The sequence below is a fragment of the Garra rufa genome, chromosome 13 (genome assembly GCF_049309525.1).
Source record: "Garra rufa chromosome 13, GarRuf1.0, whole genome shotgun sequence".
Classification (NCBI taxonomy): Eukaryota; Metazoa; Chordata; class Actinopteri; order Cypriniformes; family Cyprinidae; genus Garra; species Garra rufa.
In genome coordinates, this window is record NC_133373.1 from 4078769 (window position 1) to 4105767 (window position 26999).

At 37.6% G+C, this 26999-nt stretch overlaps 1 protein-coding gene across 1 annotated transcript in view; it reads right to left on the minus strand.

Annotated features, from left to right (window-relative positions):
* palld (palladin, cytoskeletal associated protein) overlaps window positions 1–26999 on the minus strand; it is a 134400-nt gene that overhangs the window by 42370 nt on the left and 65031 nt on the right. Inside the window, exons 3-12 of the mRNA XM_073816630.1 lie at window positions 26528–26703; window positions 17234–17300; window positions 13784–13901; window positions 12473–12541; window positions 11577–11718; window positions 8207–8230; window positions 7165–7284; window positions 5307–5688; window positions 481–516; window positions 63–87 (exon numbers count right to left, since the gene is read on the minus strand). Coding sequence (XP_073672731.1) covers window positions 63–87; window positions 481–516; window positions 5307–5688; window positions 7165–7284; window positions 8207–8230; window positions 11577–11718; window positions 12473–12541; window positions 13784–13901; window positions 17234–17300; window positions 26528–26703 — 1159 coding nt within the window. The remainder of the gene's footprint in view (window positions 1–62; window positions 88–480; window positions 517–5306; window positions 5689–7164; window positions 7285–8206; window positions 8231–11576; window positions 11719–12472; window positions 12542–13783; window positions 13902–17233; window positions 17301–26527; window positions 26704–26999) is intronic.

The following is a 26999-nucleotide window of genomic DNA, read 5'->3' on the forward strand; positions in this document are numbered from 1 at the left end:
CCAAGCTGGAATTTGAAAACGGGATCGGAGGGTCAAAAGGCAGGGTTCAGGTCTGATCATACCTGGAGGATGCAGATAGACGATAACCTGCCACACAGCATGCAGAAGTGACCTCTGGGTAATTGTACAATTATGAAATTCCTGTTTTTACAACCAAATGACAAGGTGAAGTGACTGTGTGCTGTGTTTTTTTAAAGTGGGAGGAGGGTCTCACTACCTGCTCCCTGTCGTGTTGTTTCTAGCGGGTGATTTGTGACGCCACAGTGGAAAAACTTTTGGGGAAGCAGTTTTTTATGGCAATAAATTGCAGAAGCTCAAGCAAAGACAGTGTTTTGCCAAACGGCATGCCATTTAAACCTCAACTTGGACTTCATCCAGGACAGGAAACAATTTTCCTTTCATAGCTATCACATGCCCGTCAAACCCACGCACATATGCGTTATTCACACTTGGGTTGCATCAACCTATTCTTTGTTTTACCTTTCATTCGAGAGGTCGTCTGCTTGCTCATTTGATCTGGAATCACAGAACGAATGGGGAAATGTATGGAGAAAAGTTATGGATAAAACCACAAGGACTGAATGTTGTCCTGTATTCCCGGTAGAGCGTGTACACAATGCAAAGTTTTCCATTTACATGAAGACTAGAATGCACACAATTGACTTATTTCTCTTTCTTCCCAACATCCACCCACTAAACACACACTTGCTACTTTTTCAGGGTTGTAAAGAAGGAACGGCACTTGAATCGAACGGAAATCAGTCAATAGCCGCAGATTCAAGCAGCTTGAATAGTCTTTTTAATCAAATAAGTAGGCTATGCAAAGGTATGTGACCACAATCGGCTAATATCACATTCACACACATAAACTTTAATGCCACACATAATCCAGACAAGATTACAGAGCTAAACTACATTCATATCTAAGACTGGCTCTGCCTACAGTCAACAAAGAGTCCCTCCCTCTGAGACACTTTTGCTTTCATGTTGCTGTAATTCGTTGCAGTTTTATCCTTTGATTGCAGCTCACGTAACAATTCTTGTTTACTTTGCTGTAGACAAAAACTATTTATTAAAATGTTAGGTTGCTTTGGGTGCAAAGTCATCCACTAGTGTGCAACATCACAACTAGACCTCACTCTGGTAAACAGTCTGCAATAATAGATAACACTTTATATTAAGGTTTACAAATGCATTATATGCTACCATTTTTTGTTTTGTTTTTTAAAGTCTCTTCTGCTCACCAAGCTTGCATTTATTGAATCTAAAGTACAGCAACATTTTGAAATATTTGAATAACTGTTTTCTATTTGAATATATTTTAAAATGCAATTTATTTCTGTGATCAAAGATACATTTTCAGCATCATTACTAATATGCTGTTCAAGAAACATTATTATTATTATTATTATCAATATTTAAAACAGTTATATGCTGTTTTTCTGAATTTTCAATTCATTCTACTCAGCTGTTTTCCACAAAATAATAATAAAAATTTTTAGCAGCAGCAAATCAGTATATTAACATGATTTCTGAAAGACCGTGCGACTAGAGTAATGATGCTAAAAATTCAGCTTTGAAATCATAGAAATGAACGACCTTTTAAAATATATTCAAACAAAAACTGATATTTTAAAAAGTAAAAAAGAAAATCTGAATTTTACTGTTTTTGCTGTACTTTGGATCAAATAAATGCAGGCTTAAGAGACTTCTTTAAAAAATCTTACTGTTACTTACTGTTATAAATGCATAATAAATATACTTGTTCATATATATTATTTTACTGAAAACCAGATTCCTAATTTGATGATGCACCAAAAATAGATTATTATAGCAAGACTAGCTGATGTTGTATTTGTGTTTTTTTTTTTTTTTCATTTATATCTCATGACTCTTTTTTTATGTTGCTTTTAAGAAGCTACCCAGCGATTTATAAAAACAGATATATTTTGTTTATGAAAATAAAATGACTTTATTTTAGCGTGGCAATTTTCAATATTATCTGTGAACCTTACTTTAGGGTGAACCATTTTTCATTCATTATGGATATTAATAATTCATAATGAGTTGCAAGAAATGACATGAGTCATGAGATATAAATGCTATAATTGTCTAATTTTGGTGCATCATGAAATAAATCAGAAAACTGGTTTTGAGTAAAATACTAAGTATTAACAAACAGGTTTATTAAGCATTTATAACATGTTAGTTAAAAATAGCTCACTATTTGGTAGGTACTGTATTACACTAAAGTAACTGTTTTATTCATGCATTTATAACTGCTTATCAATGATTTATGCATTTGTAAATGAGTATGTATGAACACCTTTATAAACAAGAAACCTTAATGTAAAGTGTTACCCAATAATATTTTAGCTTTACAATATATAACCACAATGTTGTAAATATGTATCTTAGACTAAATGTGACCCTGGACCAAAAAATCAGTCTTAAAGGTTGTATCAGCGATTTCTAGCCTGAAACATAAAGTGTCAAATTCAGCTGACCTTTCATCACGATCCGCTCGCTGCCTGCCCCATAAATTGTCTGTGAAAAAACCGCGTCTCTCTGGTCAGCCTAGGGTCTGAGATATGCCAAAAAAACAGTCGGCGCTATCAACTATTCCACAGATAAACAAACAGTGTTCCAACCAATCAGCGTCAGGGGGTTCGTGTTGTGGACTTTCCTACTGGTGCAGGGATGTGAGGGAGGCGGAGCGAAAGTCCACAACACCAAACTCCTGACGCTGATTGGTTGGAACAATGTTTGTTTTTGCTGTGGAATGGTTGGTAGTGCCGATTGTTTTTTTGGCATATCTCGGACCCTAGGCTGACCAGAGAGACGCGGTTTTTTCACAGACAATTTATGGGGCAGGCAGCGAGCGGATTGTGATGAAAGGTCAGCTGAATTTGACACTTTATGTTTCAGGCTAGAAATCACTGATACAACCTTTAAGTAGAAGGGGTATATTTGTAGCAATAGGCAAAAGTACATTGTATGGGTCAAAATGATTGCTTTTTTCTTTTATGCCAAAAATCATTAGGATATTAAATAAAGGTTGTGTTCCATGAAGGCATTTTGTAAATTTCCTACCGTAATTATATCAAAACTTAATTTTTGATTAGTAATATGCATTGCTAAGAATTTCATTGAGGACAACTTTGAAGGCAATCTTCTCTTTTTTTTTATTTTTTTATTTTTTTTTTTTTTGCACCTTCAGATTCCAGATTTTCAAATAGATGTATCTGAGCCAAATATTGTCCTATCCTAACCAACCATACATCAATAGAAATGTTATGCATTAATTAATTAACAAATATATAACTGGTTTTGTGGTCCAGGCTCACAAATATATAAATACACTAATGCAAGTCAACAGTTCATCACGCGGAAATGTGTTTTTTAATGAGTTGTGAACTCAGCTGCAGCTTTGAACAATTCTGATTCAAACCACTCAATCGAACAAGCACTGTTTTTGCCTCCAATTTTAGGTATTTAAAAAAAATGGAAATTATTTTTTTCCACTGTCAATTGTCAACATCTTGGAGGGTCCCTGGGACTAATCGCAGGCATGTAAGTACCAGCTTGCCCTACATATTAATGGCATGCCCTTGGGCAATGTACTTAACATATCTTGACCCTAAACTTAAGGATGCTGTCTTTAAAAACTGGAACAGTTCTAGTTAAACTCAAATTGCACCTACTGTGTAATCCACAGCCAACTACCTTCAGGCATTGAACAGTACATCTAAACCCAGATCAGTCAGATCAGTGCTGACACAAAACATATCACTTCAACCGATGATAAATGACGTGCAGTGTCAGATACATTCAACACAAAGCAAGTTATCCCTCTGAAATCCAGCTGAAGTCATAGCACAACTGCTAACACGTCTGCAGGCATGCATATCACACACTGTCACACAGTGATTTATGGCACGCAGCAATGCTCGGCCTCTGACATGGTGATAAAGGGATGGAATGCATTTGTTCTCTAAGTGGGGCTTTCCTATTAAACCACCTACTGACATATGCAGGCAGATTGGGGTGGTACTGTACATCACCACAGAAACATAGGTAAATGTAGCCCTTCAGACTGACCACAGTGTGTGTTTTGCTCCAATTCACCTGAAAAACACAGTTATTCTGCAAAACGTAAATGCTTGCAGGATTTTTTAGTCAGGTCAAATTAGTTTCTTGTTTTCAGAAACAAGTCAAAATTAAGTGAGTTTTTGCTTAGAACAAGCTAAAGTGGAAAGCAAAAAATATATATATTTTTCTATTTTTCTTATCCCATTGGCAGATTATTTAGCTTGTTTCTAGCAAAAACGCACTTAATTTTGACTTGTTTTTTCTTAAAACAAGACAATAATTTTTACTTGTCTACAAAATCATTCTTGATTTAAGAATTTTTAGATATTTTGGTAGAAAACAAGACAAAAAGTCTAAGTAAGAACATAATTTTTTGCAGTGTGTTCATGTCTTCCTTTCTTCAGTCGAAAAGAAATTATGTTTTTTGAGGATTTTTCTCCATATAGTGGACTTCTACGGTGCCCTGAGTTTAAACTTCTAAAATACAGTTTAAATGCAGCTTCAAATGATCCCAAATGTGGATGTAAACAATCATAGCCAAGGAAGAAAGGTCTTATCTGTTTTTATGTGAAATGATCTGTTTTTTTTTTAAATGTCAATTTATTTACTTTTTATCCTCAAACGCTCGTCTTGTCTTGCTTTGCCCGAACTGTTTTTTCCTGTCCAAGACCGTAAGGGTATGTCGAGAAACTCCCATTTTATTTTCTTCCTCAACTTCCAAAAATCATTTCAAAATCATCCTACATCATTGCAGAAGTGTTTGCAAAGTGAACACGCAAAGAAGATCAAACACCCTTTAAAGAAAAGGAAAATGATTTTGAAGTTCAGGGTAAAAAAAAGATGGGCATTTTTCGACATACCCTAACTGTCTTGAACCAGAAAAAAACAAGACGAGCGTTTGAGGTTAAAAAGTATATAAATTGCTATTAAAAAATATATATAACAGATTGTTTCGCTAGATAAGACCCTTCTGGGATCATTTACAACCGCATTTAAACTGAATTTTGGAAGTTCAAACTCGGGGCACCACAGGAGTCCACTATATGGAGAAAAATCCTGGAATGTTTTCCTCAAAAAACCCTGAAAAAAGAAAGACATGAACATCTTGGATGACAAGAGGTGAGCACATTATCTGCACATTTTTGTTCTGAAAGTGAACTTCTCCTTTAATGCTTCATAAATACAAACGTACAGGATTCAGCTGTAGTACTCACAGTTTAGGTTTGGGTTTGGTAGGGAGAGGTGGAGCCTTAACCGCTGAAGGCGATGGAGGTGGAGCCGCTGTTTCCTTCACACTTGAAGGTGATGGTAGACTCTCATCAGGTGGCTTATTCAAGGCCTGACCATTTTGTAGAGGTCTGTCAGGAACACTTTCCTGAGGCTCTTTATCGGTGGAGACCTGAACAGGCAGCTCAGCGACGCTGGGCCAGATGTCCAACTCATTGATCTGGAAGGCCTCTGCACTAGGTGGGGTTTTGGGTGGGACTTCCAACAAGCTAATCTCAGTCGGAGGTGGAGGTGGAGGTGGGAACAATTGGCTGTCCTCAAAGACGTTGTCATCCCCGGATAGGCCGTTACTGGGTGACTCTTCAGCAACTAGATATCCAAAATAACAGAAGACATAGTAGTTCATTATAGGCAGATAACAGATTTCTTTTCATATTAAGTAGGTGATGAAATCCAGTTGGCTCACGTCACAATGCACTTCAGTGGAGTTTCGTCATTGCAGAACAATTATGAAGATCATTGCAAAATGCCTAGAGTTAAAGAATCCTACCCATAATCTTGGATAAACAGCAGGTAAAACCTAATCCACACCATTATCAGACATGAAATCTGACTGAGATTGTCTCAGATTTACTTAAATGGCTCTGTAGTAAACTTAAAGCTTAAGGACTCCTGGAAATATAAGTACACTCACTCCATCATGCAGTATAAACATTCATTCCTATCCTGTCTTTGCCATGTGACACACACAGCTATCAGCACATACTGGATCCTCTCTCCTCAACCACACTCTGATCCTGGAGTGTTGTGGATAGGATGTGGCTGGTCGGCCTCATGCAATTGACATGTTTTCAAGATGTACCACAGTGGGCCCCATAAAATGTCATCAGAAGATCACAGATGGATCTGCTAGGCCTTTTTTGGAGAGGGTATTTTAGTTTTTTTTGTTGCTGCCTTGTAAATAAAACCATTACAATTCCTGTGTTGCATCAGTTATATTTACTACTTAGTATGAGAGCATGCTGTAATGTTGAAAACATCAACTGGCTGTTTACTGTGCGTAGTTTTGTTGTTTTCAGACGTTTATCCCTTGGCTTTCTTTCAACTCATGTCATATTTCATATTACACTCAAACAAAAGAATACTGGACTAAAGCCCAAAACATGAGCCATTCCTTTAATTTAAACATCAATACAAGATAAAGCCAAAATTTCAAATTAATTTTTCAAATTAAAATGTTTTCAAATATTTGAGTTACGATTCATTAAACCGATCAGTGTTCTTTTGAACTTAACTGTAAAAAAAAAAATTGTTTTAACTTAAAAAATTTGGAAAATAACCCACTGACATACATTTTTTAGTTTAATCAACTTAAGTAACTTAATATTTCAGTACAATAAAGTGTAAACTTGGGGGCACCATAGAAGTCCATTATATGGAGAGAAATCCTGAGATGTTTTCCTCAAAAAACATCATTTCTTTACAACTGAAGAAAAAAGACATGAACATCTTGGATGAAAAGGGAGTGAGTACATTATCTGTAAATAAACTACTCCTTTAACTGTTTTATTACTTCCATATACCCCTTCTAGAAACTTGAGATCCTGTGACCTTGGCCTACTCGCAGTTCCTAAAGTAAAACTCAAAAATTGTCCAACTAAAATATTTCTATTGCATTTGCTCTAAATAAACATTGATTGACTGATTGATATTAAACTGTTTGCTCATTGATTTTTTCAACATGAACATCCTTCTCCACCAATATATCACCAGGCTACTTAAATATTTACATTACCATGAACTTTGAGCCCAGATATAGTTATTGTAGATACAGTGTAAACGCACCTGGGGTGACAGTGAGTTGTGCAGTGCTATTAACTGAGCCGTATTCGTTGGTTGCAGTGCAGCAGAAAAGACCTCCGTCTTCAGGGAACGCCTCTGCAATCACCAACGTACAGATTTCCTCTGCAAAACCAATCACATGAGCCGTCAGTCAAAGTCATTACGAGCAAAACCAGATTAGAAATGGATTTAATCAATTACATGGTGACACACACATAATCTCAAACCATTAAAATTAATTCGCTGTACAAGCTACTACAACAAGACAGTTTTACAACATAATCTATTGCTGCAAAGGAGCATCCAACACTGCTTTCTCTAGAGACATGAGAATCGCATAAATATTTTTTTGTAATGAGGAAGGGTGATAGACAATTAGACAGACAGGTGTGGTGAATCTAGACAGGTAATTGATGGTTACAGAGGTGATTCAATAGCAGAGAGATGTCTACCGCCGCAAGACATAGGCTGTGTCTCATTCCTTTTCCATGTTTCCTACAAGGCGATTCAGTAAATTGCGAACAACAATTCTGCCACTAGCAAGAACCTTGACCACTAAACGCTGAGACAGTGATGACTCAATTACCCACGACACCATTACAAATTACGAAACTCGCATTAAAATGTAGGTGGTATTTGTCAACAATCTTCATATCTTTAATTTGTTTATCATGCACAGTAGTTGCCACTGTTAAAATGAGCAAAACCATTATATGGACTATACTGAACTAGTGAGTAAACTGAGACACACCCAAAGATAGAGGTGAGAGTTGTTAACCTACGAGTGAGAAAGTAAGCCATACGCATGTACAGATGAGTGAAAGTGTGTGACTCATAAGCGGTGTTGACGTGCGTTTGCCGTGTTCATTCATTCTGTTAATCGGAGATTATCGAGTCGTATCTAGTCCATATTGCATTGTGATGATCTCACGAACATTGGGCTTACAGAGAATTATTATCTTGATAAATCCATAAGTACACATATATCTGGAGGAAAGTGTTTTTAAGAATAGGAGGAGTGGAAGCAAGAGTAAAAAAAACTCACCGGGTTCCGCTGCTGATCTTGGCTCTGATGAAAAACGGATATGGGAATTAAGAGAGAAACACAAACACCATAAGACATCACTAGTTAGCAGTCTACAGATAAACCAAACATAGTTTCTCACACTGCAAAAAATGCTTTTCTTACTTAGACTTGTTGTCTTGTTTCCAGGTAAAATATCAAAAAATTCTTAAATCAAAAAGGATTTTCTATACTAAAAAAAATATTGTCTTGTTTTCAAAAAAAAAAAACTACTCAAAATCAAGTGAGTGTTTGCTTGAAACAAGCAAAATAATCTGCCAATGGGGTAAATAGTTTTCTGTTTGAAATAATATATATATTTTTTTTTTTTTTTTTGCTTACCCCATTGTCAGATTCTAAGGAAAAACTTTTTTCTACAAAATTTTGACAATCATTTTTACTCGGCTAGAAAATCCCTCTTGATTTAAAGATTTTTCGATATTTTGGCTGGAAACAAGACAAAAAAAAAAAATCTAAGAAAAGCATTATTATTTATTTTGTTTGTTTCAAACCTGGATGGCTTACTTAATTCCCTTAAACAGAAAAGGAAAAAATTAAAGAATACAGTGTTCCATATGAATCTTGCACAGAAAAAGGCTAGTAAAAGTATATACACTGCGAAAAATTAAAAAAAAAATGCTTTTCTTTCTTAGATTTTTTGTCTTGTTTCCAGCCAAAATATCAAAAAATTCTTAAATCAAGAAGGATTTTCTAAACAAGTAAAGATTATTGTCTTGTTTTCAGAAAAGTCAAAATTAAGTGACTTTTTGCTTAGAAAAAGCAAAAAAAATCTGCTAATTGGGTAAGTAAAATACAGAAAACAAGATTATTTTTCTTAACTCTTTGGCAGAATATTTTGCCTATTCTAAGCAAAACTTCACTTAATTTTGACTTGTTTTTTTTTTCTGAAAACAAGACAATAATTGTTACTTGTCTAAAAAATCCTTCTTGATTTAAGACTTTTTAGATATTCTGTTTGGAAACAAGACAAAAATCTAAATAAGAAAAGCATTTCTAACAGTGTACTCAAAGTAAATCATGAAAGGATTTTCATTCTGGTTGAATTCTTTATTTAAAGGTGCATTCAGTAGTTTGGGACTAATTTAAAAAGATTTACACATTAAGAAATTGATTGTGTTTTTGTGAGTCATCTAAACGGTGTATATTCAAAATGAGTAAAGACTCATAATAACATATACTAGCTATTGTTCTGGCCATATATTTTCATACAAAACTTTGAGTTATTGCATACAAAAAAAAAAGATAAAAATCACTCAGCAAAAATGTCAAGACACACATAAAATCTAAAAATGTGTATAAAACTTTTAACAAATAAATTCCCTGATGCAAGGGGGGAAAAAAAACTTGATTTTGCCTCACCAGATTTCACTGGATAACTGGACTAACCAGTTGACCACTTTAGTCATTCTGAAATATCTGAGCAAAAGTGTGTCATCAAAATGATTTGGTATAATTACCTCCCAGATCTGTCTCTCACGATTATGATCTGACACATAACGTATCCACTAATTTATTAAAGTAATTTATTATGTGGGAAGAAAGGGCTACAGTAAATACAGCCACTTTAATTATTATATATATTATATTATTATTAATACTCTGTGTCAGTTTCCCAAGAAATTAAGTTGTTGTCTTAAAGTCAACTTAACTGTCAACTGTGTAAAGCAATAGAATTAGAATTAACTAATTGTATTAATTAAGAACATGGGTTGAACTCTTAATTTTGAACTCTCATAGTGCATTAGATAGTAGAATTTAACTTTAAAAAGTCTTAATTTGCCTTTTTTTTTTGCAATAAATATTGTATCATGGACTTCATATCAAGATATCATCATATTGTGAGATTTTGATATCATTGCATCCTTATGTAACACCATTGTGGTATCCAGTGTTGGGGAAAGTTACTTTTAAAAGTAATGCATTACAATATTGAGTTACTCCCTAAAAAAGTAACTAATTTAGTTACTTAGTAGCTTTTAATGGAAAGTAATGTGTTATGTTAATTTTGCATTATTTTTTAAATCTGGGCAGGGCTTGCTTGTTTGTTTTTAATATAAAAAGTTCTATTTTTGGCAAATGTAAAAGCCTTTTCACACCAAAAGCCTCAGGTTTAGAGAAAAGTCAATTCATGTCTGTATAGTAGACCGCAGAAGAAAAATAGGAAAACAAATGTTAGATTATCTTGAGTAATTTTTGCTTATTAGTATGGATGAATTGGATCATCAAAGGTCAGCAGCAAAGATATCCGTAAATAAAATTGGATTAAATACATAAAGGATATTTGTATTATTTAACATATTTAATCATTGGAGGTTTGCATTGAATTTCAGTTTTTATTCATTTTGAGGAATACTGTATCTGTTTTTTAGTGAGTGAGATGAATTAATGCATGTTCACATTTATTCTAGAACTAAAGTAACATCTTACTCACAATTTCTCTCAACATGGGGACAGGAGAGCTTTTAATCAATAAATAGGGGAAACGTAATTGCCGTTACTTATTTGAAAAGGTAACTTAGATATTTTCTTGTCAACTCAAAAGTCATGCGTCACTTTACTAGTTACTTGGAAAAAGTTATATTATTAGGCTATGTAACTTGCATTACTTGTAATGCGTTCCCCCAACACTGGTGGTATCTCTTATGAAAGTACATTAAGAACAGTGATGTTAACTCTTGCTAAAGAACTATTGAAAGAGTAGTTCACTTTCAGAACAAAAATTTACTGATAATGCACTCACCCCTTGTAATCCAAGATGTTCATGGCTTTCTTTTTTCAGTCGTAAAGAAATGATGTTTGAGGAAAACATTTCAGGATTTCTCTCCATATTGGACTTCTATGGTGGCCCTGAGTTTGAACTTCCAAAATGCCGCTTCAAATGGCTTTAAATGACCCCAGCCGAAGAAGAAGGGTCTTATCTAATGAAACAATCGGTTATTGTCTAAAAATATTTACAATTTACATATTAAATCTCTACACAGAGTACACACAGATAGATAAGACAAGCATTTGAGGTTAAAAAGTAGATAAAGTGTAATTTTCTTTTTAGAAAATAACCGATCAATTTGTTAGATAAGACCCTTTCATTTCGAAAAAAAGATTGTTTAGAGCCATTTGAAGCTGCATTTTAAAAGTTCAAACTCGGGGGCACCATAGAAGTCCATTATATGGAGAGAAATCCTGAAATGTTTTCCTCGAAAAACATAATTTCCTTACAACTGAAAGACATGAACTTGGATGACAAGGGGGTGAGTACATTATCCGTTAATTTTTGTTCTGGAAGTGAACTATTACTTGAATGCCACTTTAAACTGTTGTCTGAGTCTCTTACTTTTCTGCAGGATGCGGAAGTCAGGCGAGTCCTGGATCTCCTGGCCCTCTCGAAACCACTGAACCTGCAGAGGAAGACTACCTCTCACCCGGCACTCCAGAACCACCACCTGACCTTCAGACGCCTGCGCGTCCTGCAACATCTACAGAGCGAGAGAACCATAGGTTAACATTGAAAATACTCACTGAGAGCTAAACAAAGGGAAAGAAGGCTGGAAAAACTGAAGCTACACTAACTACTAATTCTGCTCTTTCTTCATCACCTCTGTCATTCTCAAGTGCAGACTAAAGACATAACAGACATACTGTAGAGGCAAGAAGCTGTCAGCAAGCCATAAAAGTAAAAAGCCAGAGAGTAGTTTGTTTATACATGTGCATGTGAATTGCTTTCTGTTGTGTGTTCGTTCTCTTTGAAGCTCTGTGTATGTGTGCATCGCATGCTTGTGGTTACACGTGACGCGTCGTAGGTTTATTTAAAGTTCAAGTCGAGATGTATGTCTGTACAATCCAGCCATTTTATTTGAGAGACTGTTTGTTTAGGACTGTGATGATGCCACAAAACCATCTATTATAAAAAAGGCACATCTTCTCATTAGAAAGATTAAAGTCTCTCAGAAGAAAGACGGAGTGGGATAATGGAGAGAAGGGGAGGCTAGAAAAAAATTCTTTAAGGAGGTGGAAAATGATTTAGCACACTAAGCAAACATAGCATTTGGCATTGAACTCTGAACCTCTGTCGAGGCTTGCACGGAGAGTCACATGATAAGTTACAGAGAGAGAAAGAGCAGGTCCGGAATAATTTGATAAAGCTCATACAACAATTAATTTGTCCAAAGGTTTTAAAAAAATGTGTATCTGGAAAAATATTTGAATCTGTGTGTGTGGTCGTGTCATTACCTTAGTAAAGGTAGGGGGTGCTTTAACAGGACCATCACTGGCATAGAGTGAAGAAACTGGACTCTGGACCTGACAAAAAAGGAAAAAGAAAGACAGTAAGTTAAGGTGACCAGATTTCTGAAATGACAACCGGGGACATTTCCTATCTCAGTGGTTAAAATATCACAGAAATCTCATTTGTGATTATCTACGAATTAAAAAACGTGACATTATGTTTTTGTTTTTAAATTGTTGTGGGTTCCATATATTCTGCCCTCCAAAGGCAAAGTGCAGTAACTACGCCAACACTGAAACTGAGAAAAATGAGTTTTTACGCCAGCTAGTCAAACATGTTGACACTCTTGTTTCTCTCGGAAAATTGAAACCAAGAGACTTTGCCACAAGACAAAACAGTTGTCACAAAGCCCATTTTAAGCCTTAACTCAATTTTGACCAAATGTGTAGTTACTGCACTTTGCCTTTGGAGGGCAGTATTAATTTCATAATTTATAATTACAGTGATGTTTGAGGTTCAAACTTATAGTAGTTTAACTATTGCAAATAGCAAACATATCAAATCACTAGTATTATAATAAATTGTGGCTTTAGAAAATCACATAAAAAATAAAACAATAAATATGAGAATATACTGTATGTGACCCTGGACCACAAAACCAGTCTTAAGTAGCATGGGTATATTTGTAGAAATGGCCAAAAATACATTTTACGGTCTGAGCCAAATATTGTGCTATCCTAACAAACACATTGAAGGAGAGCTTATTTATTCAGCTTTCAGAATTTGTATGAATCTCAGTTTCACAAAATTAATGGTAGAAAGGTTTAATATTTATCAATTAGATTATAAACTTGTCAGTTTTGTTGGGAGTGCAGTGCACTTCTTCACTTCTGAATGGCTGTGATATTTCTGATGAAACTGTCACGTTGCGCCGTCAGTGTATTTGTGGGTTGTTTTGAACGTGCTGTAAAACGCGGACATTTCCGGGGACAGCTCTAGTCAGGAACATGACACCAAAAACCGGGACTACAGTAAGTGTGGTTATGTGTGAGTTTTTTATAAGTCCATCTGCTGTTGTCATTACGGTGAGTCTTTCAGAGACATTTTTGCATGTGTCTATTTCTCTTTCATTGTAGTAGATAACTTATGACCAACTTACTAACTTATTTCTAAGTTTTAGGACTCATTCCTGCAGCATACAGTATGCAGTTTCTCTGAAAAAGGAGGTATATTCTGTGTGTGTGTGTGTGTGTGTGTGTGTGTGTGTGTGTGTGTGTGTGTGTGTGTGTGTGTGTGTGTGTGTGTGTGTTTCTTACTCTCTGTGGTGTAGTAGAAAGCGGCTGGACCAGTGTGGAGCGATGAGGCTGGGCCTCTGGGCTCTTTGGTGATGATGTTTGTATTGTCAAGGAAACTGAGCTGGTTTTTTTCTGTGCCCTGGAAGAAAAAAAATATTAGCAACACTAAAAACAAACCTCATTCAGACCTAAGAGAACAAATCATCAACACTATACTGTCCTCCAAAGGCAAAGCGCAGTAACTACACATTTGGTCAAAATTGAGTTAAGGCTTAAAATGGACTTTGTGACAACTGTTTTGTCTCCTGGTTCAATTTTGTCCCGTTTCAGAGAAACGTTCAGAGAAACGAGAGTGTCAACATGTTTAACTAGCTGTTGTAAAATCTTTAAAGGCATTTTTCTCAGTTTCAGTGTTCGCATAGTTACTGCACTTTGCCTTTGGAGGGCAGAATAGTTATCCGATATATCCTTTTAGATATAAACTAAAGAACACGTCTCACATCTTGCAATATTCATGTGCATATGAACCAAAAAATAGACATGGAAAGAAATGGGTATTTTGAGTCATCCTGGCTGAAAGTTTAAACATTTAAAGCAGTGACAAGTCTATCAATCTTCTTGCTCCATCACAGCCCATTAAAATTTCTGCAAGTGAAGTTACATTTTTATGTGACCCAGTTTAAGGTCACAAATAACAAACCAGAGAAAATACAGAAACAGCTGGGCTATATTTTAGCCCAGAATAGGTCAGTGAATAGGTTCTTAGAATAGGTCAGTGTATAGTTAACTAAAACTAAAACCCATCCATCCATCCACACACACAAAAGCATAAAAGCATTTTATAATTTTTAAATAAAATAAAATAGAAAAAAGGTAAACATTTTATTTAACTAGTTGCCAAGGCCCTCAGGAGTCCCCAGAATGTGTCTGTGAAGTTTCAGCTCAAAATACCCCACAGATCATTTGTATCATTTATTATACAATTATTATCTGACAATTTTGAAAATGCCTATTTTGAGTGGAAGCAGAAACACGCTGTTTTCATGCATGGCTCTTCAAAAGCAAATGAGCTGCTGCTCCCCGCCCCCTTTTCCTGAATAGAGCTGCCTTTATAGCTCGTACCTCAGATACTAGATATAAAAAACATCTGTTTAGTTTTTATTATCATGTCCATTGCACTGAAATCATTTGTTTTAAACCATATTAGTTTAAACTTCTGATATAGGGTTTTCTGAGCACACATATCCAAAGCACACACACAGAACTAAGTTCTCTTTTATGTCTCATTGCGCTTAAACTGTCAAATACAGATTATGTTAAAAACACACATCAGATACAAAAACTTTCAGCTATGTCTGTATATGTAAACAGCTGGGAACAAAATTGCATGTTGATATTAGATCTGTCTGGCAGCAAAGTAATATACAGTAAATAAATTAATAAATCCACTGCTCTCTTGTCTCTGAGGCTGGGACTCTAAATAGTGTTCTGTGTCCAAAGACAGAAGAGACTAATGTTAGAACTAATGTATTATTGTTGCTTGCAAAAACACAATGGTGACATCCTTTCTATGTCATGGGGGAGCAAAATCTGAGTAGCTCATTTTTTCACAAGCTTGTAGAGAAAGGCTTACAATTTTTTTACTGTTTCTTTTTCATGTTTTCTGGGTTGGTACATACACCAGGGACCAAATTATAGTATTTAAACACTGAAAAGGGCAGATTTTCATGATATGTCATATTAAATGTATCAGGTTTAGTTTAACTTGATGTATAATAACTAAAAAAATAATAAAAATGACAAAACAACAAAAATACTAAAACTTTAATTAAAATTAAAATTAAAATAGAAAATAGAAAAAAAAAACATTCAAAATATTAATTAAAACCTATAATAGCCTGCAAAAAATGCTTTTCTTACTTAGGCTTTTTGTATTGTTTCCAGCCAAAATATCTAACAATTAATAAAATAAATCAAGAAGTTTGTTATTTTTATGTTTTTAGAAAAAACAAGTCAAAATTAAGTGAGTTTTTGCTTAGAACAAGCTAAATAATTTGTCAATGGGGTAAGCAAAAAAATCTTATTTCAGAAAACAAGATTATTTTTCTTACCCCATTGGCAGATTATTTTGCTTGTTTCAAGCCAAAATGCAACTAATTTTGACTTGTTTTTTTTTCTGAAAACAACACAATAATTTTTACTCGTCTAGAAAATCCTTCTTGATTTAAGAATTTTTTGATACAAGAAAAAAAATCTAAACAAGAAAAGCATTTTTACTTGCAGTGCAGTATCTTAATGATACTAAAAACACTAGCAGTAGTGAAAAAGATACTGTAGTGTTTCTGGGGATCTTTGCCAGACTGAACTGTGCACTGCAAAAAAGAGCTTATCTTACTTAGTATTTTATCTTGTTTCTAGTCAAAATATCTATAAATTCTTAAATTAAGATGCATTTACTAGATAAGTTAAGTTAAAAAAGTTTTAAGTTAAAAGCACTTAATTTAGTATTTTTTCCCCCTGGAAACAAGTGCCAGTGGGGTAAGTAAAATACTCTTAAAACAAGATGATGGCAGATAATTTTACTTATTTTCCCCTGGAAATAAGATTAAATATATCATGTCATTCTGCTTATCTAGTAAATGTATGTTAATTTAAGAATTCTTCGATATTTTGACTAGAAACAAGACAAAAATACTAAGATAGGTAAGATAAGCCTTTTTTTGCAGTGTGATGTCAGATATGAACATATTAAAAAAGCTATAACCACCTCTAATGGCCAATGCAGGTCTTAACAGTGACTTTTGAAACAGTAGGTCATGTTATTTAAAGTGAATGTTTCAGACAGCAAATATATAGAAATATAAGAAAAGTTAACAGTATAATGTTGGAAATTGTTTACATGCTTTCTGTGTGGGGTAATTGCTCTCTAACACGCACTAATTTACACACACACACACACACACACACACACACACACACACACACACACACACAGTGAAGTACTATCCACTCAACTGTCTAAATGTTCACTATGCAGTTTGCACCTTATAAATGACTTTGGAGCCAGTGAAAGCGTAATCCCAAATGGGATACAATGATGTCACTGGGAACCAGAGCCAAGCGCTTAATGATTTGTGTAAACAGAAAGGAAGACTGATAGGCCTGTAGAGGCAAGAGATGACAGGAAGAGAAATAAGCGAATGAGTTCAGAGGTAACTCGAAGTAAGACGATTAGACAGCACGATTCCTAAATTCTTGATGGATTATTGGCCTTCAAAGACAAGCAGTCCAACAGCTTTGGGTATTCTTTAAGATCACTTCATACCCAAACAACCCACTATGTTCTTTAGGAGGTGGACAAACTTTCATGGCAGAAAGGGTAAATTAGGGGCCATTAGATACACAGTCAGGGCCAGTTAAGGTCTGAGGTCAAAGGGTCATGTGAGGTAGAACATGCTGAAACACACATACTGTGGCATGGCTCCGGACCTAGACTTTGACACGGATCCTTCACCTTCTGAGTCTGAGGAAGAAGCACCTTTACGAAAAAAGAGAAGAACATTCATTTTTGGTTCAAACATTTTAGACTGCATGCTGCTGCCTTTGTACTGTTTAAAGGCAAAATAGTGACTTCTTTGCAGATAATGTACTCACCCCCTTGTCATCCAAGATGTTCACCTTTCTTTCTTCAGTCGTAATGAAATTATATTTTTTGAGGAAAACATTTCAGGATTTTTCTCCATATAGTGGACTTCTATGGTGTCCCCGAGTTTCAAATGCTTCAAATGGCTCTAAATGATCCCAGCCAAGGACGAAGTGTCTTATCTAGCAAAACGATCTTTTTTTTTTTTTTTTTTTCAATTCAATTTATATACTTTTTAACCTCAAACGCTCAGCTTGTCTAGGTCTGCCTGAACTGTTTTTTCCGGTTCAAGACAGTTAGGGTACTGTATGTCGAAAAACTTCCATCTCATTTTCTCCCTCAACTTCAAAATCATCCTACATCGCTGATTTATTACTTCTGCAGCAAAGTAGGATGATTTTTAAATTATTTTTGAACTTAAAAATAAAAGATGTAAGTTTTTTGACATACCCTTTTTCTTGAACCAGAAAAAAACAGTTCAGGAAGAGAAAGACAAGACAAGCATTTGAGGTTAAAAAGTATATAAATTTAAATAAAAATAAATAAAATAACCAATCGTTTCGCTAGATAAGACCCTTCTTCCTTGGCTGGGATTGATTACAACTGCATTTGGGATCGTTTCAAGCTGCATTTAAACTGCATTTTGAAAGTTCAAACTCGGGGGCACCATGATAGAAGTCCACTATATGGAGAGAAATCCTGAAATGTTTTCCTCAAAAAACATGATTTCTTTACGACTGAAGAAAGAAAGACATGAACATCTTGGATGATAAGAGAGTGAGAATCAGTGTTGGGGTACATAATAATAATACTTTTTCCAAGTAACTAGTAAAGTAACGCATTACTTTTTAATTTGTTACGTTTTCCCCAATTTATTGATTCAAAGCTCTTCTGTCCCCATGTTGAGAGAAACTGTGGGTAAGATGTTACTTTAGTTCTAGAATAAATGTGAACATGCATTAATTCATCTCACTCACTAAAAAAAACAGATACAGTATTCCTCAAAATGAAAATAAAACAGTGAAATTCAAATCAGAATACGATGCAAACCTGCAATAAATAAATATGTTAAAAAATACAAATATCCTTTATGTATTTAATCCCATTTTATTAACCAATGTCTTTGCCACCAACCTTCAATGATCCAATTCATCCATACTAATAAGCAAAATTACTCAAGATAATCTAACATTTGTTCCCTTTTGAAAGCTACAGTCGATGCTGCGCTGCTAAGCGCATTGGGAACGTCTTTAGAAGTGACCAGCTGTGAATATTGTATGTAAAACGTCAATATAATTGACTAAACGGCATTATAGCCTCGATTGGTGACGTCACCGGAGCGCACGCGCACGAGGCTATAAATAGATGAGCCACAGGTGCATCGTCAGGTCTTTTGTCTTCAGAGATCACTCTGTGTGTTGTGTGCGTCGGAAAACTCTCTCTCTTACTCATCCTTGATTTTGTTAGGAGTTAGTTTTACTAAGCAGAACGCAGAAACGTCACTCTTTTTCTCACTTTTCTCTCTTCTTATTTTAAGAGTTTAAAAAGAAGGAAAAGAGCATCATGAGTCAACAAGCAGGTAAGCGTTGTGTTCCTCCATGCTCGCGTCCCATGACCGAGATGGATACACACGATTATTGCTTTGTTTGTTTGGGGGAACAGCACGCGGTCATGGCGATAGAGAAGGGCGGGTGTGAGCATTGCGACCTGTTAACTGTCAAGATGCTTCGCACTCGTCTTAATTATTTCCACTCCGCACCTGCATTGCAATCGTGGGGCTCTCGCATGGATTTGCTTGACGAGCAAGAGACGGGTTCGTCCTTTTCGCTTGCTGCGTCACCAAATCCTGACATTCCTTCTCGTGATCTCGAAGCGCGCTTCGGTGCTTCTTCGGTTCACGGAGGGGATGACATATCTCTTGGTTCATCAGATCGCGAGCCGCCAGCCTCTGAGCGTTCTTCTCGCGATAGAAAATCTGTTGAGGAATTGCTGGAGGTGATCACTCGCGCTGTGGACAGGTTGCAGCTTGACTGGCCAGATGAACAAGAGACCCCCAAACGTAGCAAGCTTGAGGATAGGTTTCTGTCCGGTGGCAGAGGGGAGAAGAAACAAAAACCTCTCCCCTTTTTCGAGGACCTCCATGACGAGCTGTCCAAGTCATGGAGTAAACCATATACCTCTCGTGTCTTTGTGCCATCGACGTCGACATTCTCGGCTATCGTGGGTGCGAAGTCACGAGGATATATGGAGATGCCTCGGGTCGAAGAGACGCTCGCGAGCTATCTCTCACCCGAATCAGCATCGTCTTTAAAGAAACCTACCCTCCCCACTAAACCGTGTAGAACAACTTCGGCTTCGGTGGGAAAAGCTTATCAGGCTGCAGGTCAGGCTGGTGCTGCGCTGCACACAATGGCTGTGTTACAGGCATACCAGGCTGATCTGTTGAAGGATTTGAGTGCGGGCAGTACAATCGACGATGAAGCTTTCACTGAGCTTCGTCGAGCCACAGATTTGTCTCTCCGTGCGACCAAGCAAACGGCTCGTGCCATCGGCCGATCTATGAGCGCTTTAGTCAGCACGGAGAGACATCTATGGTTGAATCTGACAGGAATAAAAGAAAAGGATCGCGTGTTCCTGTTAGATGCCCCCGTTTCTCCCTCTGGACTATTTGGAGACTCGGTTAACACCGTTGTCGAAAGATATAAAGAGGTAAAGAAACACGAGGAAGCGTTTGTTCAGTTTCTTCCTCGCCGCACTCAAGGGGAGGGGCCGTCTGCCACCCAGCCCCGTCCCGGTCCTTCAACATCCAGGGAGGTCAAAAAGCAGAGCGTGGCTCAGCGTGCTCCCCCTCGTAAAGATTGGGGACAGGCTCGCCGCGCTCAACAACCTCCTAAGCCAGATCTCAGGACTATTATCAACAAAAAGAGAAAGTCCTGATGGTCTGGCGCCCAATCTAGTGGGGGTAGCCCCCCGCGGGATGGGGCGCGTTCAACATTTAAAACTCGCCTCTCCCCGATACCCTCACGAAACCTCTCCATCCCCGCCACTTCTCGTGCCTCGGGGGGCAGCGGTTTCCAGAGAAATGTTAGATGTTCCGTCGTTTTCGGCTGTCATTCCGGACGCGGGACATCTAACATCCCCTCAAAAGGAAGTAGTAAAATTAATACCACTCTCAGAGAGTCTGGCAGCGTGGAGACTTCTGCCAGGCATCTCAGAGTGGGTATTAAGCACAGTACAGATAGGATACAGAATCCAGTTCAGTCGTCGTCCTCCGCGTTTCAACGGCGTGGTTTACACTTCCGTGAAACCGGAGCTGATGCACGTACTGTCACAAGAGCTGAAAACTCTTCTGAGCAAGGAGGCCATAGAACATGTTCCTCTTCCAGAAAGAGAGTCAGGCTATTACAGCAGATACTTCCTGGTTCCCAAGAAGGATGGGGGGTTGCGTCCAATCTTAGATCTTCGAGGCTTAAACCGTTCAGTCAAAGCACTCAAGTTCAAGATGTTAACTGTCAAGATGGTCGTGACGCAGATTCAACATTACGATTGGTTCGTCACGATCGATCTAAAAGACGCATATTTTCACATACAAATATTGCCACAACACAGGAAATTCCTGAGGTTCGCTTTAGGGGGCGAAGCGTACCAGTTTCGGGTTCTTCCATTCGGCCTAGCTTTGTCACCCCGCACATACACAAAATGCATGGATGCAGCACTGGCTCCATTACGACTCCAGGGCATTCGCATTTTGAACTACATCGACGACTGGTTAATACTGGCACAATCGCGAGAGTTGGCGCTTCAACACAGAAACATCGTGTTGGCTCATTTAGTTTCTCTAGGGTTGAGACTCAACACCAACAAAAGTGTTCTTTCTCCTGCCCAGAGAACGACTTATCTCGGTATCGTTTGGGATTCGATCACGATGCGGGCACAGCTGTCTCCCGCTCGAATCGAGACCATTCGGCAGACAATGAGCAAAGTCAAGCTAGGTCAAAACCGTACTGTTCTTCAGTACCAAAAAATGTTAGGCTTCATGGCTTCAGCATCCACGGTGATTCCTTTGGGGCTGTTGCACATGAGACCGTTTCAGTTGTGGCTAAAAGCCAGAGGATTTCATCCAAGAGCCAATCCTCAAAGGCAAATAAAAGTGACGCGCCGCGGGCTTCGTACACTAACTCTGTGGTTCAGACCCCGGTTCCTTACCTTGGGTCCCACTCTAGGGGCGCCCTGTCGTCGCAAACTGCTAACGACGGACGCCTCCCTGACGGGCTGGGGAGCGGTCTTACATGGTCGTCCAGCTCAAGGGGAATGGGAGGGTCATCAGCTCGATTGGCACATCAATTGCCTCGAGTTGATGGCTGTATTTCTGGCTCTGAAATACTTTCTCCATCAGTTGAGGGGCTGTCATGTCTTAGTGCGGGTGGACAATACAGCAGCAGTCTCTTATATAAATCACCAGGGAGGTCTGCGCTCACGCAATCTGAACAGATTAGCGAGGCAGATTTTTCTCTGGGCCCAAGGAAAGTTCCTGTCACTCAAGGCAGTTTACATTCCAGGGCACTTGAATGTGGGAGCAGACTTACTGTCCAGACAGACATTACCGATGGGCGAGTGGAAACTCCACCCGGAAGTAGTGAATCTGATATGGACCAGATTTTATCAGGCGGAAGTGGACCTCTTCGCCTCTATACAGACAGCGCAATGTCCCCTTTACTTCTCTCTGAGTCACCCAGCTCCGTTGGGTCTGGATGCGATGGCGCACTCATGGCCCAATATGCGCCTGTATGCGTTTCCTCCAGTCTCTCTGCTCCCGGGGGTTCTAGCCAGAGTTCGCCAGCAAGGTTCTTGCCTCTTATTGATAGCGCCGCGTTGGCCGAACAGAGTATGGTTCTCGGAGATAATATCTCTCCTCGACGGCTCGCCTTGGGCGATTCCGGAGAGGAGGGACCTTCTATCGCAGGCGGGGGGAACGATATTCCATCCCAGGCCCAACCTGTGGAATCTTCATGTTTGGCCCCTGAGGGGAACCAACTGAGGGACACGGGGCTTTCACCTGCCGTTATTGAGACCATCCTAAGTGCTAGGGCTCCCTCCACTAGGAGGATTTATGCCGTTAAATGGGGTATTTTTGAAAGGTGGTGTGCTGCACACAATGTAGATCCAGTTAACTGCCAGATTGCTTCAGTGTTGGACTTCATGCAAGAGAAATTATCATCAGGCATTTGCCCCGCTACTCTTAGGGTATATGTGGCCGCTCTTTCGGCTTGCCACGCCCTAATTGATGGGGAACCGCTTGGGAGGCACCCTCTGCTCTCCCGCTTCCTTCGTGGGGCCAGGAGACTGAGGCCTCCAGTCAAAACCAAGATCCCTTCTTGGGACTTAGCAATAGTCCTTGAGGGTCTGGTTGAAACCCCGTTTGAACCTTTAGAATCAGCGTCTGACAAACTTCTGACTCTTAAAATGGTTTTTCTTATGGCAATAACTTCCTTAAAAAGAATTGGGGATATGCAGGCTCTGTCTATCGCGCCATCCTGCTTAGACTTTGCCCCAGGATTGGTGAAAGTGATTTTGCATCCTCATCCTGATTATCTGCCCAAGGTGCCATTCTCGGCTGTACATCCGGTCATTTTAGAAGCCTTCTGTCCTCCACCGTTCACAACGCCGGAGCAGGAGAATTCTCATAGACTGTGTCCAGTCCGCGCTCTTCAGGCTTACATCCACCGCACTAGCCAGTGGCGTAAGTCGGAGCAACTCTTCGTCTGTTATGGCCCCCATAACAGAGGAGCAGCTGCCACCAAGCAGACCATCTCTCATTGGGTCAGGGATGCTATAGCTCTTGCCTATGAGGCGCGCGGTCAAGCTTCGCCTATAGGCCTTAGGGCTCACTCCACCAGGGGGGTCGCCTCGTCCAATGCGTTGGCAAGGGGTGCTCCCCTACAACAAGTTTGTGATGCGGCAGGCTGGTCCTCTCCGCACACATTCATAAGATTTTATAGCTTGGATGTTCATGCCACTCCGGGCTCTCGCGTCCTTGAGTCGACATCACAAGCTAATGTCTAGGTCTTCCTGCGTTCTTGTGAAACACACCTGCACAACCGTAGGAGTCCAGACATATTCAAGCACGGCGGCGTGGGTATTCTCGTTCCCAATGCGCTTAGCAGCGCAGCATCGACTGTAGCTTTCAAAAGGGAACAATCTCAGGTTACTTGACTGTAACCTTGTTCCCTGAGAAAGCGGAACGAGATGCTGCGCTACTTTGCCGTGCTGAAGATGTCCCAGGACTGCTCTTCAGACAAAATATCCTGACGATGCACCTGTGGCTCATCTATTTATAGCCTCGTGCGCGTGCGCTCCGGTGACGTCACCAATCGAGGCTATAATGCCGTTTAGTCAATTATATTGACGTTTTACATACAATATTCACAGCTGGTCACTTCTAAAGACGTTCCCAATGCGCTTAGCAGCGCAGCATCTCGTTCCGCTTTCTCAGGGAACAAGGTTACAGTCAAGTAACCTGAGATTGTTTTCCTTTGTTATTGCTGAAGAGATTACATTTTTACTGTACAGACATGAATTTACTTTTCTCTAAGCCTGAGGCTTTTGGTGTGAAAAGGCTTTTACATTTGCCAAAAATAGAAATTTTTAGATTAAAAACAAACAAGCAAGCCCTGCCCAGATTTAAAAAGTAATGCAAAAGTAACGTAACACATTACTTTGCATTAAAAGCTACTAAGTAACCTAATTAGTTACTTTTTTAGGGAGTAACTCAATAGTGTAATGCATTACTTTTAAAAGTAAGTTTCCCCAACACTGGTGAGTATATCTGTAAATTTTTGTTCTAGAAGTGAAATTCTCCATTAATAGAAATGTGATCAGGAGTTTGCGTAAAGGTGAAAGACTTCACCGTGAAGATTTTGCTCATGTTTACATTAGTCACAGGAATTAACCACGTTGACCACCAGAAATCAGCTTGACTTCTGTGTGAGCTGTAAATTCTTGATGGATTACTGGCCTTCAAAGACAAGCAATCTAACGGCCTTGGCTATTATTTAAGGTCTGTTCATAGCTAAACAACCTGCCACGTGCTTCAGGTTAGGTAACAGAAACTTTTATGGCACGGGTGAATTATGGGCTATTAGATAATGCCTAGTCATGGCCGGTTAAGCTGTCAGCTGAGAACTTAAGTCAAAGGGTCAAAGGCCATGTGGGGGAGAACATGCATGGATCCTTCACTTTTTGAGTTTGATGATGAAGAAACTTTACAGCACAAAATTGCTCTGAAATTTTGATAATGTGACTGCACCGTAATACTATTAAACATCATTTAATTAGTAAAATGTAATTATTTTGTGGTACAGCAATTAAGTATTTAAAGGGATAGCTCACCCAAAAATGAAAATCCTGTTATTAATTACTCACCCTTATGTCGTTACAAACAAGTAAGCTTTTTTGTTCATTTTCAGAACACAAATGAAGATATTTCTGATTATATTTGATGAAACAGTGATAAGGAAGAGAACAATTGCTGAATAAAGTCATTATTTTAGTTTTCTTTGTGCACAAAAAGTATTCTTGTAGCTTCATAAAATTAGGGTTGAACCACTGATGTCACATGGACTATTTTAACAATGTCCTACTATCTTTCTAGGCCTTGAATGTTGTAGTTACGTTGCTGTCTATGTAAAGTCAGAATTAAAGATTTCATATTTCATCAAAAATAATGAATTTGTTTTACAAAGATGAACAAAGGTCAAATGGGTTTGGAACAACATGAGAGTGAGTAATTAATGACAAAACTTTCATTTTTGGGTGAACTATCTCTTTAAGTTTCATTTAAATTATATGCATTTCTAATTATTATTTTTTCAAATTAATACACATTATAATAAACATTATTTTTCTATTTCTAAACATTTATCCATTTTTTAACAGTACTGTTCCCAAGATAATTTCACTATAAAATTGTGTAAGATAATTCAAAGACAAAATATTTTGAATTAAGTTTATAGTTTAATATGTTATTAACAAATAGTTTTTTCTTAACTTTAAACCGCATTACATTTTATTAGACATAAAATAAAAAAAGAAAGAACATACTTTAAAGTAAATTTATCTTGTTTAAAGGATGATTATACATTTTGTTACATGGGGAAAAAAGGCAAAATACTGATAGAAAAAAAATATTGGTAACACTTTACAATAAGGTTCGTTAGTTGAACTTAAAATGAACAGTGTTGGGGTAAGTTACTTTTAAAAGTAATGCATTACAATATTGAGTTACTCCCTAAAAAAGTAACTAATTAGCCTACTTTTTATGGAAAGTAATGCGTTACGTTACTTTCGCGTTAATTACTTTTTAAATCTGGGCAGGGCTTGCTTGTTGTTTTTAATATAAAAAGTTCTCTTTTTGGAAAATGTAAAAGCCTTTTTACACCATAAGCGAAAAGTAAATTCACGTCTGTACAGTAGACCGCAGAAGAAACAAATGTCAACTCTTCATCAATAAAAAAAGAGAGTTGGGTGATAGATTATCTTGAGTAATTTTGGCTTATTAGTATGGATGAATTGAATCATCAAAGGTCGGCAGCAAAGACATTGGTTAATAAAATGGGATTAAATACATAAAGGATATTTGTATTAGTTAACATATTTAATTATTGCAGGTTTGCGTTGAATTTCAGTTTTTATTCATTTTGAGGAATACAATTTCTCTCAACATGGGGACAGTAGAGCTTTTAACCAATAAATGGGGGGAAAAAGTACTCAGTCAATTAAAAAGTAATGCGTTACTTATAGTTACTTTGAATTTTTTTTATTAGTGAGTTACTTGAAAAGCATTACCCCCAACACTGAAAATGAAGAATAGTTCTACAGCATTTATTAATCTTAGTTAATGTTAATGTCAGCATTTACTATTGCATTATTAAAATTTCACAATTAAAAAGTTGTTTGTTACATTAGTTAATGCACTGTGAACTAACATGAACAAACAATGAACGACAATATTTCTATTAACTAACATTAACAAAGATTAATAATATGCGTAATAAATGCATTGTTCATTGTTTGTTTGTGTTGGTTAATACATTAATCTTAACAAATGACAACTAGGACCTCACCTTCAATATAAACCTCTGCAGAGGTGTTGTCTGCTCCCAGTGCGTTGGAGGCTACGCAGGTGTACCTGCCGGTGTCGTCTTCAAATGCTTCTGTTATCACCAGAGTGTGCAGGTCACCATCACGACAGATCTGGATATCAGGGCAGTGGTGCAGCTCACGCCCCTCACAAAACCACCTGTTCAATGAAACAAAGAATACAGCATGTTGGTCAAAGGGAGTATAGAATTATAGAGCTAAAACAGTCAATTAAATTAGATGTAATCAAAATAAATATGCATTGATTTATTAACCTATTATTCACAAAAATTATCTGCTAGGGATGCACCGAAATGAAAATTCTTGGCCGAAGCCAAAGCCGAACAAAATTACACACTTTACCGAAGATGTTTTTTTGTGTTTTCCCCCCATGTATTTTGCCAATTTTTTCACCATTGCATAAATGAAATAGCCAATATTTGCTTTTTACAGTTT